At 39.6% G+C, this 13,491-nt stretch overlaps 1 protein-coding gene across 1 annotated transcript; it reads right to left on the bottom strand.

Moving 5' to 3' along the window:
• Nucleotides 1–347: 347 nt before the first annotated feature.
• LOC147443903 (monooxygenase 2-like) lies at nucleotides 348–3,714 on the bottom strand. Its single transcript, XM_086527750.1, has 6 exons — nucleotides 3,330–3,714; nucleotides 2,024–2,170; nucleotides 1,846–1,908; nucleotides 1,599–1,764; nucleotides 1,282–1,504; nucleotides 348–1,156 (listed from the first exon to the last, which is right to left on the bottom strand). The coding sequence occupies exons 1-6, from the start codon at nucleotides 3,668–3,670 to the stop codon at nucleotides 606–608; spliced, it is 1,491 nt and encodes a 496-aa protein (XP_086383876.1). The 5' UTR covers nucleotides 3,671–3,714; the 3' UTR covers nucleotides 348–605.
• Nucleotides 3,715–13,491: the final 9,777 nt, after the last annotated feature.

Genomic DNA, 13,491 nt, shown 5'->3' with positions numbered 1-13,491 from the left:
AAATTACAAGTTTCTCATTTTTTCCATATGTAGTAGTTATTGAACTATAAGCTCATGAAAGGAATTTTCAAAATGAGTGGATCTACTATGGTTTTGGAATTTTTTTCCAAAACTCTGAAAGGACACTTTTATGTCCTGCTAGGTTACCATTCTAGTGTTAAGATCATTGGTGCACATTGCTCTTTTGCAAATGGCCCCCCTTTTGGATCCCTATTTTCCCTCCTTTGGATCCCTACTATGACCGCTCTGCTAGCTTAACCAGTATTCTAGCTTTTTCTCCCCTAGCACTTCCCCATATTAAATTATCAGTTTAACATGAGAAAATCATTCAGGAGAATTAGATATTGATTATTATGACAACTTTTAATTCTATGTTATAGTGGTATCAGAGCTTAGAGTATGCTTGTGATGATGATGTGATTATCTCAGAGATGAAGATTCGGCATGGATTACAAAGCCATATTTGATGGAAGCAAATGGTCATGGATAGCTAATGAAAGATCTCACAAGCCAAGTGTTTTTTCAAATTGTTTCTTGTTTTATGATGATGGCTTTGTTCATATCTTGGTAAATATGCTAATTATTACTCTTATGTAAAATTTCTTTCATTGTAGGGTACCACAATCAAAAAATGAGTGATCTATGAAGCGCTCAAGCTTAAAGAGTTTGGGTAGTAGCTTGTTGCGAACCGAGCAGACAAGCACGGAATCCGATTGCAACAGGACACCTATCATGTAAGAGCGTATAGATAAGGGTAGAATTCTTCGCCAACGCACGTCAGTGTAGGACTTGAGGGCAAGGTTTATCCTTTCCAATTCCTTCAAGTCAAATTCCGGAGACTCATTTAACTGTCGGGAATCATTGGAGACCAGTGCCTTTGAGAGTGCCCGAGCCAGAATGACAGCATCCTCTAGAGCACAACAACCTCCTTGCCCAAGGTTCGGAGTCATTGGGTGCATTGCATCCCCTGCAAGAGTCACTCCATTATTGCAAAGTGGAGGCCCCCCCGCTGGCCACATCCACCTATCAGCTATGCCTCGTCTGCTCAAATTATCTGGTGACGACCTGTTGATTGCCTCTGTAATCGTAGAGGACCATCCTTTGACATAATCCAATGCCTCTTTGCGCACAAGCTCTGCGTCTGTAACTCTCTCACCTGTCAATAACCAAAAAGCGATGATAAATACCCTCTTTGCGCACAAGCTCTGCGTCTGTAACTCTCTTGACACAGCTCTTTGAAACTAAGTAGAGAAGATGGGAATAATGTGATTTGCAACATACCGGAAGAATTGAACACCATGAACCAGTACGCTCGATTTGCATCCATAGGCACAATGCCTGCTCGCACTCCTCGCCCCATTATCATCTTAGCTTCGTTATGTAGATTATTCCCATCAGGATACACGGCCAATCCCCGTGTGGCTGCATATCCAGCAAACCTGGGCTCACCCATGTTCATCCATTTTGCAACGACAGACCCAATACCATCACAGCCAATAAGGACCTGCATTTGAAACACTGGTATAAAAAATGATCGAGACCTGGCATTACAAATATGGCATGTAGTGTACATATCAGATTTGGAACGGGAAAACAACCTTTGTTTGGATTATATCTCCATTCTCACACTCAACCTCTGTGTAACCCCCAGCAAGCTTTCTGATGCCAATCACTCGTGACTCGTATATCACTGCACCATCTGGTAAAGGTTCTCTTAAAGCTTCAAGCAATGCCTTTCTCTCAACTCCACGTAGCTCGAGATCACTATTGCGAAAATTTTCAAGACAAGGTCATCTCAGTAACCCAGCACTATCCGTATTTATAAAGCCATTAACACATACAGACCTTGGTCCTTCATCAAGTCTTAAGCTTAAAAGGCAGCTACCATCTTGTTCAAGAAACTCAATGCTGCAAAATGAGTAATGACCAAAGCCCATTAAGACATAAACCATGCACCAAATCTGGCTAACATAATTATCAGTCACACTGAATGCATGTTTTCAAATCAGCATCAACAGAGTACCCAGCAATCTTTATAAATTTTTTGCGAAGGCTGTCTGCAACCCCAAGGGCTTCAAGAGCCTTCCACGCATTGGTCCATAGGCCTATAGCAGCACCAGCTGTCCTTAGCTGTTCTGCTTGCTCTAAGAGCAGTGACTTGATTCCCAACCTGTCACAACAGCAACATCACTATTAAAGCAAAACGCATGTAAGCCATGAGAACTTAGGTCAACATAAAGCAATGCCACAAACCACAACTTTGTAAAATGTGTTTGAAGCAGTTCTTTAATATTGTCTTTGGACATTCACAGATCATTATTTGGAAGCACGTGAAAAAATAAATAAAATTTATACAATGTATTTCCCAGATGAATCCAACAAAAGCCCGATGCATTAGAAGTGGCATTAGGACACAAATTCTTAGCAAAATTCTGGGTATAATGTGCGATAGGCAGGCTTATCCAGCCTCACATTGAAGCTCCATTACAACAAACATATGACTGTTGCAATATTCTGACGATCAAGAGATGAAGAGGGGAATAAAATCTGTTTGACTTGCTTAGCTGACTCGATTGTAAAAATCCGGGGGATAATAAGACTTCCTTTCCGCCCCGTTTAACATAATCTATTTGGCATGCTCCACAATTGTTTCCAACCTAGTTCGAAAGGTGTTGATATGGCATGGGGGAAACTTCCCGGGAGGCCACCCATCCCAGTACGTTCTGTTGTTGCACATGCACCCTTACCTGCAAGGTTTCCACAAACTGAGCTACTCATCCAAACCCCAAACCCATAGGTTGTTAGGAATCGACCTCCGGTCTAGCCAATTTCTATGCAAGCCTTACAACTAGGCACCATTGGAGTATGAGAAAAAGCTCATCTCCAATAGGTATCACAGCCATCCCACCATCCGGTTTCTAAACCAGAACCTACCGCAATTGTGCAACTACAAGTCTATTTATCAGATAAGCAAAAACTAGAGCCCCCTGGAATCAATTCAGGGTGGAAAACTAGAGGCCCATGCAGTCAATTCAAGGTGGAGCCTTGACATGAATTGCTCAAGGTCTCGTTGAACCTACACGAGGAGATGGGCATGCGATGTGTTACATATCCAGCAGTGCATCTTCAAGATGTAAGGGCCTGAGACATAACAAAATGTGCACCAAGGAAAACATCCCAACCCACAAACCGTGACTTTCCATAAAATTTCTCGCCAAGCCCCCCATGCTAGTATTTTCCTTAAGCAAACAAAAACCCTTCCCTAAACTTCTTTATCACTGCACAATTGGATTATCGATTCTCTAGCTTGGCAATAGATGCCTTCATACCTGTGCAGAGCCAAAGCAGTAGCAAGGCCTGCGATCCCACCTCCCACAATAACAACATCGTGCAGGTTTTGAAATTGTCTGGAATTGTCCTCTGTCGAGGTTTTTGCACCCACATTAGCAGCTTCCATTGAAGTAGCAGTAGCATACACTCTGCTAAATCTCTGCCTGCTAGACATAAGGCGAGTGAAGGGCTGTCTCCGATGCTGCAACACGCTCTTGTTTGCAACCCAAGTGTTGGGTCTCATTTGGCGGATGGGTGTTTTACACGTGCTGAGATTGGCTACACATGGGGTACCCAAATCAAGAACCCCTTGCTCTAAACTTGCTGTTGCGCTATTCATTGTCAGATATTCTTTTCTCTCTCTCTCTCTCTCTCTCTCTCTCTCTCACAGCTTTCCTTCGCCATTTCATGTCCTTCTACGATATAATATAGAGACCATCCATGTGCAAAAGCCCAAGACGTTACTTTGAGGTACATTTCTCCGCATGCAATTAGTGACTAGTCATACTTAAAATTCTCTTCTTCTTCTTCTTCTACGGAGTGTTTTTCTTTTCCTCTTGTTTTGAATAGACATTTTTGAATTTCAAAGCGGCACGATTAAAAGCTAAACCACACTTGTCTCAAACAATCGTCTCTCACCTTTCACTTGTACTTTTTTTAAGATTCTAGATACTAGTACAGTCGATCGCTTTCGACGACCTCTCTCTCTCCCCCTCTCCCCTTCTTTATCGCATACGAATGGATTTTTTTTAGTTTTGGACTTTAGTTTTCAAGTTGCAGATTGCGATACGTGTAAAGGGCTCCCCTTTACGCCATATTATGTTAGTAGATAATTTTCATCCCGATGAGTTGCTATCTGCTTTTGGTACTCCTCCTCCTTGTGTATGAAGCTTAGAGAAAACTCTCTAAGTTGCTATCTGCTTTTGGTACTCCTCATCCTTGTGTATGAAGCTTAGAGAAAACTCTCTGCTTTGCATATGCTTTAGCTTCAACTCTGTCTCCAAGTCCTTGCTTCTTTTCCCATAGCCTCTTCCTACAAGTATTTTTGAACAAAGTGTGCATTGATCGAGATGTCTACATAGATATCTATACTCTTTATAATGGAGCTTAAAATTTTTGAGCAAGGAGAAGGCATCCACATGTCACATTCTGCTGCATTTCAAAGGAAACCTTAAGAAATGCAAAAATGAAAGGTAAAAAATGTGAAGACTTCTGAGTCATAGAAATGTAAAGTAGAAAACTTATTACTTAGTTCTTGGGAAGGCCATGGAATTTCACTTCAAGCACTGACTACTTTTGCTTTTTAAAGCCATTTGAAGGGTGGGTTTACTTTGCATTTTGAAGGAACTTCCCTCCATGTGTCATCTAAGGCTATGGTCATGCGAAGCTTAGTGGTTTGTTACATCAGTCGAAATTTTTTGTTAGCGTGTAGATTTTAATCGGCTTACTATGCCTAAAAGAGCATAATTTTAAAACTATCCCGGTTTCTTGCCGATCAGTCCTCTTTCTCTCTCTCTATTGTTTGTGTCTCACTCTCCCTCACTACTTGCTGCTACTCATGACGTTTTGGACTGTCAAACTTGCCTTAGTTAAAATTGTCGAGGCTTATAGACAGCTAAGTTTTGTGTGGCCATGTCCTAATGAACCTCCCTTTGTAGGATTTCACAAACCTTCCATGTTGTAAATGATCTCTCTCTAGCCATACTGTTCAAAGCTCGCATGTATCCATGTTTTGTGTGTGTGTGTGTGTGTGTGTGTATGTGTGTGTGTGTGTGTGTGTGTGTGTGAGAGAGAGAGAGAGAGAGAGAGAGACCCGTTGCCTTTGTGTGTGTGTGTGTGTGTGTGTGTGTGTGTGTGTGTGTGTGTGAGAGAGAGAGAGAGAGAGAGAGAGAGACAGAGTTGACGTGCCATTCAAGATCCTTCAAAAATTACATGAAGTACTCCAAATTCAATGCAAATCAATTCTTTCCCACACGGTGTCGAGAAATTTGCAGTCTTTCCAGGAAAGCACCGGGCTTATGGCTGTGAGAGTTTGTGAGAGAACTCAACAAAAACTATATGAAAGAGTTAAACCATAGATGCCATGAAGACTAGGGTTTGGAAAGAAGTGCAATCAAAGAAGACCCACTCTTTCTCTCTTGCACTCACACACACAAAGAAAGAACACAAAAGAGAATGTCAAAACAACACAAAGATGAAAACATCAAGGCTATGGTCATATCATATCATGGGTAATATGAAAGGGTTAATAGATGAGTTAATGGCATTCAATCTTGGCTGACCAAATAAGCTACAAGTTGTTCTTTGGAATTGTAGTTTTGTGCTTACCATAATATATATATTTTGTCTAGTGATTGGGATTAATTGTGTGTATAAATCCTCTTGGTTCATAGCAAGATAACTACGCTTACGTCAAAAGAAAAGTTATAGTCTATGAGAGGTAGTATGATGGGATCCGGTTATAGGATTATTTCATTGAGCTTTTCTGGGCCAAAGAGAAACACTATACGTTGTTGAAAGTGTATTTTACGGCTAATCCATACGTTAATTCTAATAGATCGTACAGAGTGAAAGCGATAGAAATTATCATCATGTAGATTATTCATCCAGGATAGTATGTGAGAAATGTAGATATGAGAGAACTGAAGAGATGAGAAGTTTCCCTCCCAAGCCCTATTCTTGCCCGTAGGCAATAAGGATACTGCGGGGAGAGATGTACCTGTAGCAAAGAGAACCTAAAATTTGTAGAGAGGATGAATTACTAAGAGTGAGAGAGATAGGTTTGGTTAAGGAGATGAGATTAAATATATATATATATACATATATATATATATATGTTGGATTAGAAACGGAAAAAAAACAACAAGAAATCAAGAAAACATCAATGTAGAACACATCTTACTTGACAAACCCTTAAACCCCATTATTGATGGAGAGAGAGAAGAAGAGTGGATAATTCCACTTTGATTGATACACCAAGTGCAAAACCTTCTTTGATTAGAGTTGATCTTCCAAGGTTAGCTTGTTGAAAGAATGGCTAGTCTTCTTCTAGGAGAAAGTGTAGGCTTAGGCTTATGTTAATGACTACGTACAATTTGGCATTACTACTCCCTCCATCATGAATTTCTCTCATCAATGGTTTGAATGCTTGAGTTCTTTTCAAGGAAGAAGAGGTCCCCTTTTATAGGTGAAGGAAACCCACAAGGGTTTACAGAAGAAGAGAAGAGCCAGTGTGAACAGAAACTGGAAAAGTTAGAAATGAGCTGTCCCTGCATGATGTGGGCAGACTGGGGTCCAGTATTTTGATCATATCTCCTCAACCGTGGCTCCAAATAAAAAAGTAAAAATATGGGCTCAGCTCATTAGCTACGTTTTCATTTTAAAATCGTTTTCCAATTCGGATTGGAACCTTGTGTAAAAAAATCATCAAAATAGGGTCCATTTCTGGCAGCAAAAGTCTTCCTATGGTCCCCTTAGCCTAAACTTTCATTTGATTCCAAAGGACACTACATGCCATATGAGATCATGACATTGCTCCTTGACAAAGTCTTCTTATCATGCTTGTAATAATGCATTAAAATAAATGTATCTTTGAAATCATGCCACCTAGTGTCCCACAAGGATTTGATTCCCTCCTAGTAGCTATTTAAAAAGAAATATAAGAAAAATATGAAAAATACATAGAATATATATATATTGGAGTTTACCCTAGATATAGGATCTAGCTAGGGTGTGAGATGATAATGAGATAGTAGAAATAAAGAATCAATGCTTTTTGCCCCAAGTTAACACTAGGTTGGTAACTTAACATGACATAAAAGTGTCCTTTCAGGGTTTTGAAAAAAACCTCCAAAACCATAGTAGATCCACTCATTTTGTAAAATCCTTTCATGAGGTTATAGTTCAAGGCCTACTACACATGGAAAAAATAAGAAACTTTTAAAATTTCTCATCTTTTTGTCACACCAAGCCTCCAAAGTTGATGGACTAGTACATTTTCATCAAAACAATCATTTCTTACGTTTTGTTGCATAAAAGTAAGATTAGGGATTTTTGTAGGACTTGAGATAAATTCCCTAGTTAACTTCAATGGGTTGTTGATAAGAACATATAATTTCTTCTCACTCATTATTTTTTGTTTTGCCAAAAGAAATAGGTACAAAAAAGTTGAATTTTTACCATTCTGCAAACCTATCATCAAAGTTTCTATAGCCACGTTCAATACAAATAATATATGCATATTTTCTTAGTTCCCTACTGTCCTTTAGGTTCATAAGGAGCCATGGAGCATGTCAAAAGAATAATACATCTCTTACCAAGGGGCATCTTGGGGACAAAGATGAAGTGCTAAATACAGCAAACATGAAAAAATTGGGTTCAACATTATGAGTTGTAGAATCCCATAGAAACTATTTAATTTCTAGCCAAATTTTGATCCTTATGACTAGATATGGTTACTACCTACAAAATGTATATAGTTGTCACAAGAAACTAACAATATTAAAAAAGTTATACTTGATATACTAGAATGTTTCATTTTCTTCTGTAATTGAAAAAATCAACCATCGTTGTCTACTATGCAAAATAGGGTATTAGGTGCCCCAAAACTCAAGGAATATTATCTTTATGTTACAATATGCGACATAGAAAATCAAAACTGCATTTGGATATCATGAAAGCCACCAAAAAAATCATAGAGGAGCTAAAATTGGCTAAAAAACAGGATTTGACAATTTTTGTAATTTGGTCATAACTTACAACTTTAACATTTATTTCTCCCTAGAAGCATCGGGACATGTTGAGGACTACTAAAGATAGTTCTCTAGCATTATAGACCTCACAAACATGAATTCTAGAGTGGTATAGTTGCAAAAATCCAAAAACTGGACCCGTTTTTTCACACAGTTTAGGTTGTGAAATGTTGTGCAAGGACAAGGTTAAAGATGGAATTGATATTCCAAAAAAATGTCGAGTTTTTTTCAGCTCATGAGACAACTTTCTAGACAGATAGCACCTCAAAATCCATTTTGAAACTCTTGACATAATACAAGGAAAATGGTCACTTAATAGGACATAAAAGTGTCCCATTACCAACCTAGTGTTAAAGAGACGGAGCTATTGATGCTTTTTCCATAGTATTTTCTGATGGTAAAGTAAGAATAGGTTACCCTTGAGAAAAATAATAGGATGAGATAGAAGGCTTATTATTATACTTAAATATGCATATGTACATTATAGGAAATATAATTATGTATCTAAAAAATTACAAGATAGATCTTGTAGCATGCGTTCCCACTATGTACGTGTCACAGCAAGACATCTACCCCCTCTAAACCTACACATCCTCCGGTATGTGCCACATTATTTCTTTGTAAGATCAGCCCTCTTGTACATCTTCCTTGCTTTCTTCTTCACTGGATGATTCCAAAGCTTCATCTTCACTTTGATCTTTACCTGTGGTTTGCTCTTCTTCCTCATCAACATCTTCTGGATCATTGTCTCCTCTTCTCTTAAACAGTTTGATTATTTTTCCTGCAATGGGAATATTTACTTCTGTACCATCTAGTTCAGAAAAGGTGTAAGTAGCATTTTCATGCACATGCTTTACAACATACGATCCAAACCATCTTTTTGAAAACTTACGCATGACTGTGTGCTGGTTATCAAGGCTACTATCATACACCAAAACCCAGTCACCTTTGTCAATTGCTTTGCTCCTGAGTCGATGTCGCTTATCAAAGTAGTCCTTGTTTTCAACCTTGCATTTAATTTGAGTCGTTCTTTTGCAGCTTCAATGTCTCCAGGTCTTCTCTCTAGCTGCCTTATACGCAGTGCAAGGAGATCTTCCCTGCTAAGCCCCTCTTGCCAAGGTAGTACATTCCATATGGGAATTGTATCTTCAATCGGTATCACTGGCTTTTGACCATACATTAGCTCCGCAGGCATGTAGCCAGTTACTGAGCTATGTGTTGTACGATCAGCCCATAAAGCATATGGTAACAGTTTTGGCCACTCACCAACTCTTCCTTCGCAAGCCTTGGCCAAAGCTTTGATGATAGGAGGATGCCCTCTTTCACTCTTTCCATTGCTTTCAAGGTTGTAATCTGTGGTAAGAGAAAGCTTGATTCCTAATCTGGAAAAGAACTCCCTTGCTTCCTCAGCATCTAGCTCACCTCTATCTGCAGTGATATTTCCCACACAACCATAATGGCAAATCACCTCATCAAGAAGGAATTTGCACACAGCTTCTGTGGTTTTAGCTCTTAATGCTCTTCCTTCAACCTGGTTAGTTAGGTCCTCTCGTGAAAGAACCAAGTATCTCATCTACCAAAGTCCTAGAGGCATTGTGACTAGATCCACAACCCATTTATAGTGCATGGCTAGTGGATATGTAGCGTGCAATCCATCACGATGTCAAACATTTGAATACATTTGACAAGTTACACATGACTCTACAAACTGAGATACATCTTCATACATATCCTTCCACCAGTATTCTTCTTTCAACTTGGAGAAGGTTGCCCATACACCCTTGTGTCCAGCCCATAGACTCTCATGAAACTCTTGCATGAGCTTTACTTGAGTTTGTTTTTTACATATAACCCTTTGTGGTGTAGCACCCTTTTGTTTAGGATGCTTCCACAAGTAGCCATCCCTTAAAAAGTACCCATATGCTTTCCTGCGTATCCTCTTGAATTCTTGTTCAGACCAATCATACTATTTTGTTAGAGTACTCAAGTAGCTTCCAATAGAAAGCCAATCACCTTCATAAAGATCTTTGAAGAACAATTCAAGTGAATTAGTCATGCAGACATTGTTACCTTTGACATGAGAGATAGAATAGAACTTTGTGCCTACATCAATCATTTGTGACTCATCTTCATACCTTGCCCTTGATAGCATATCTGCCACTGTATTGTCTTTACCTGCAATGTGCTTAAACTCGAGATTTAAGGACTTAATGTAGGCAATCCACTACAACATAGCAATGTCTGGCGTTGAGCAACTTGTAATCATCCCAAAAAGTGGTAGACAATCTGTTTCTATAACCACACATGCACCAATTAGGTACTCTTTCCCACTTTTCAAGGCTGTAACCATACCCCATAGCTCTCTCTTTATTTGTGGATAGTTTTTTTGGCGAGCACTTAGTACCTTTGCTCCAAATCTTACCACATACCTGTGTCCTTCTTTGTCATCTTGCCCTATTGCCCATCCAATCCCTTTAGGACTGGTATCTACTATCACAATTACTGGCCTTTGACACTCATAGTCTACCTTTCTCAAAGTCGTTGCTGACTAGAGCAACTCCTTTAGCTTTTTCATGGATTTTACATGTGCTTCTGTCCATTTAAACTTTTGATTCTTTCTAAGCAGCTGATAAAGAGGATCAGCTATATGTGCATAATGTGGAATCCAAATAACATAGAAGACACATGCTCTCAGAAACCTTCCAACCTCAATGATGCTAGTGCATGTTTCTTTCATTCTTTGGATGGCATCTACCTTTGCTGGACAAGGTTTCCTACCATATGGCCCGCACATGTGCCCCACAATAAGCACTTCATTGACACCAAACATAGACTTTTTCCCTGACAGTGTAAGATTCACTTCTTCCAACCTAGACAAAATTTTATCACAATCGTTTATGTGATTTACCACAAACCTGCGACATCCCTTGAGATCCAAAGCTTCATCTTTGTCACTTTCTTCACATCCTTTGATAGGCAAATCATCAATGAAAGGCATTGTGATTTGAGGAATAAAGTCACGTAAGACCTTATTCATCCCATTCATCATATGTGCAACCGAGTTGGTTGCTCCCTGTGGCAAGGTACACATCCTTACCAAACCCAAAGGTGTCCTCATGGTTGTCAAGTCTCTGCTTTCGATTGCAAGCTGAAATTGATCATACCCTGAGTAGAGATCCCCCATTGAGTAGATTTCCCTCCCTGCAAACGCCTCTGTAAACTCATCCGCAATTGGACATGTACCTACATTTCTAATTGTCACCTTGTTCACTGGTTGCATATCTTGGATAAAGCGTAGAGAACCATTCTTCTTTGGAACAGTGAACCATTTGTTTGAGTATGGAGCACAAGAAGGCTCCAAGATTCCCATTTTGATTTTCTCATTCAGTAGCTCTACTAACTTTGGCAAATGAGCCTTTGGAACCGGGATAGGCCGCAGATTCCAAGGCACATGAGGTATTGTGAAAATTACCATAGGAGCTACAATAGAAGGATCAACACATCCTATCTCATGTGGCTCAAATGCAAAAGCCTTACCATGCTTTGAAAGCATTTCTTTGAAGAACTTTTTCTCCTCCTGTGTTACAAACTCCTCGCGACCAATCTGCAACTCTTGGAAAGACTCCTTCGTGAAGGTATGCCCAATCTTTTTAGGATCCCTCAAACTTGGTTGTAAAGAAGCCTGCTCGATCTTTTCCCTGTTGTTAGGTGGTAAGGGTGAAGCTACTGGTTTCACCTTATTTGCTACACTCTTGTACTTAGTTTCAACATGGATTTCTGGGCCAATTGTTTGGCTTTCTTTAAAGGCTTCTATTACTTCATTTCCATAGAGCATACTTTCACAACTTCATTTTCAAGATGAAAACTAGACTCCATTATAGCATCAAGCTGACCCATAGTATCTACAAAAGAAACTTGTTCACACAAACCCAAAACATTTTCAATAGGCTTTAGCAACCTACTCTTTTTCATGCATATTTGTACATTATGCACATATTGCCTCTTACATCTCTTCAAATCTTCAAGTTTTGTAAAACATACTGATCCATTCCTTGTTACCAAGGAGCTCGTTGAGAAAGTTTCATCTATTTTTGGATCAGGCGAGACCCTTTTTCTTTCTGTACCACTGCAATCCCACTTTACAATGGTACTTGGCCAAAACCCATCATTTCTCTATGATCATGAAACTCTTTGCTTACCTTTGGTAGAGGATGTTCTCTAAAGTTGTCATGATTTCTTTCATGGTTCACACAAACTGTGAGAAATTGGACAGTACGTTTACCATCTTTGCTACGTATCCTAGCATATGCTGAACCATCGTCCATTACCTTTGTTTCCATTCGAACTCCCACGATGTAGGGTTGTCCAAGGATGAGATGATATGAAGATGTATCTTATACAAGGAAGTTTTGGTCAATCTTTACATCACCTATTGTCACCTTCACACCTGGACATGCTGCATACAATTCACCGGATGAATTGTTTGCCACTTTTACCATCCAGCCATGATTTGTGTCCATTGGCCATTTGCACTTGTTGTAGAGACTCTTTGACATTATGTTTATTTCTGAACCATGGTCAATCAAGGCAACAAGTGGCTCTTCAAGATCACCTACCTTGACCAAAGTTTTCGTAGAGCCCTTTCCCAGTGACTTCGTGAATAGTAGCTCCTAGGAATATCTTCAACTTCTTCATCATCATTTGAGAAATGCACTTGCTTCACTCTCCCACTAGATTGGGAGCATCCTACCATAGTTCCATCCTCCTCCTCCTTATTTTTTAGCTGTATCCCTTGTGTCTTTGAGGTTTCCCCTTCAACCTGTGGATGAGAAACTTCAGCAAGAGTTTGCCTCTTCCTCTTGATGATGTCAATGATCTCCTCATGGAATTCACGCTTTGCAATGCCAATAACTTCTCCTAGAGTAAACTCAATCTTGCTATTTAAGATCCTTTCCTCCAAGACTTTATTTAAATCTGTAGCAACCTCAATATCAGATTGTAGTTTATAAGTTGGGCCTTTTGTCTTACCTTTTGTTGGCTCTTTCTTCTTTCCTGTTATAGACTCCTCCATGAGTACTTCAGGTGGAGACGCTCCTTGTGTTGAGGGTGTTTGAGAAGGCATTGAGTCGCTTCTTCCCCCACTTCTGGAAGCTCTTTTTGATGGTCCTTCATCAGCATTCTCACGTCTGCGCTTCTCTTCTACAATCGCCTCATTTTGTTGGCATTTTGTAATGTATGCATGCACTGACATTGAGTCCACTGGATCATTCCATCCTGTTTCTAGACGTATGCAATCACCCGCTTCATATAAAATCTCTTTTGTAAGCTTTCCCTTTTTAGCTAATTGCATGACATTTGGCCAAATTTGACCATGATGGTCACTCGCCTCTTCATCATTAAGGTGCTCAAT

This window comes from Adiantum capillus-veneris, chromosome 13, assembly GCF_014529385.1.
Source record: "Adiantum capillus-veneris isolate H3 chromosome 13, ASM1452938v2, whole genome shotgun sequence".
Classification (NCBI taxonomy): Eukaryota; Viridiplantae; Streptophyta; class Polypodiopsida; order Polypodiales; family Pteridaceae; genus Adiantum; species Adiantum capillus-veneris.
Note: the sequence above shows the minus strand (reverse complement) of the source record. Positions and strands in the feature narration are given on the sequence as shown.

Bases quoted from the DNA above. Each gene is read 5' to 3' on its own strand.
- LOC147443903 (XM_086527750.1), bottom strand. From the start codon at position 3,670: ATGAATAGCGCAACAGCAAGTTTAGAGCAAGGGGTTCTTGATTTGGGT. The intron at 2,171-3,329 runs GTATGAAGGCAT...CTGTTGTGACAG, and splicing joins ACTGCTTTGGCTCTGCACAG to GTTGGGAATCAAGTCACTGC. The intron at 1,157-1,281 runs GTATGTTGCAAA...GGTTATTGACAG, and splicing joins CATGGTGTTCAATTCTTCCG to GTGAGAGAGTTACAGACGCA.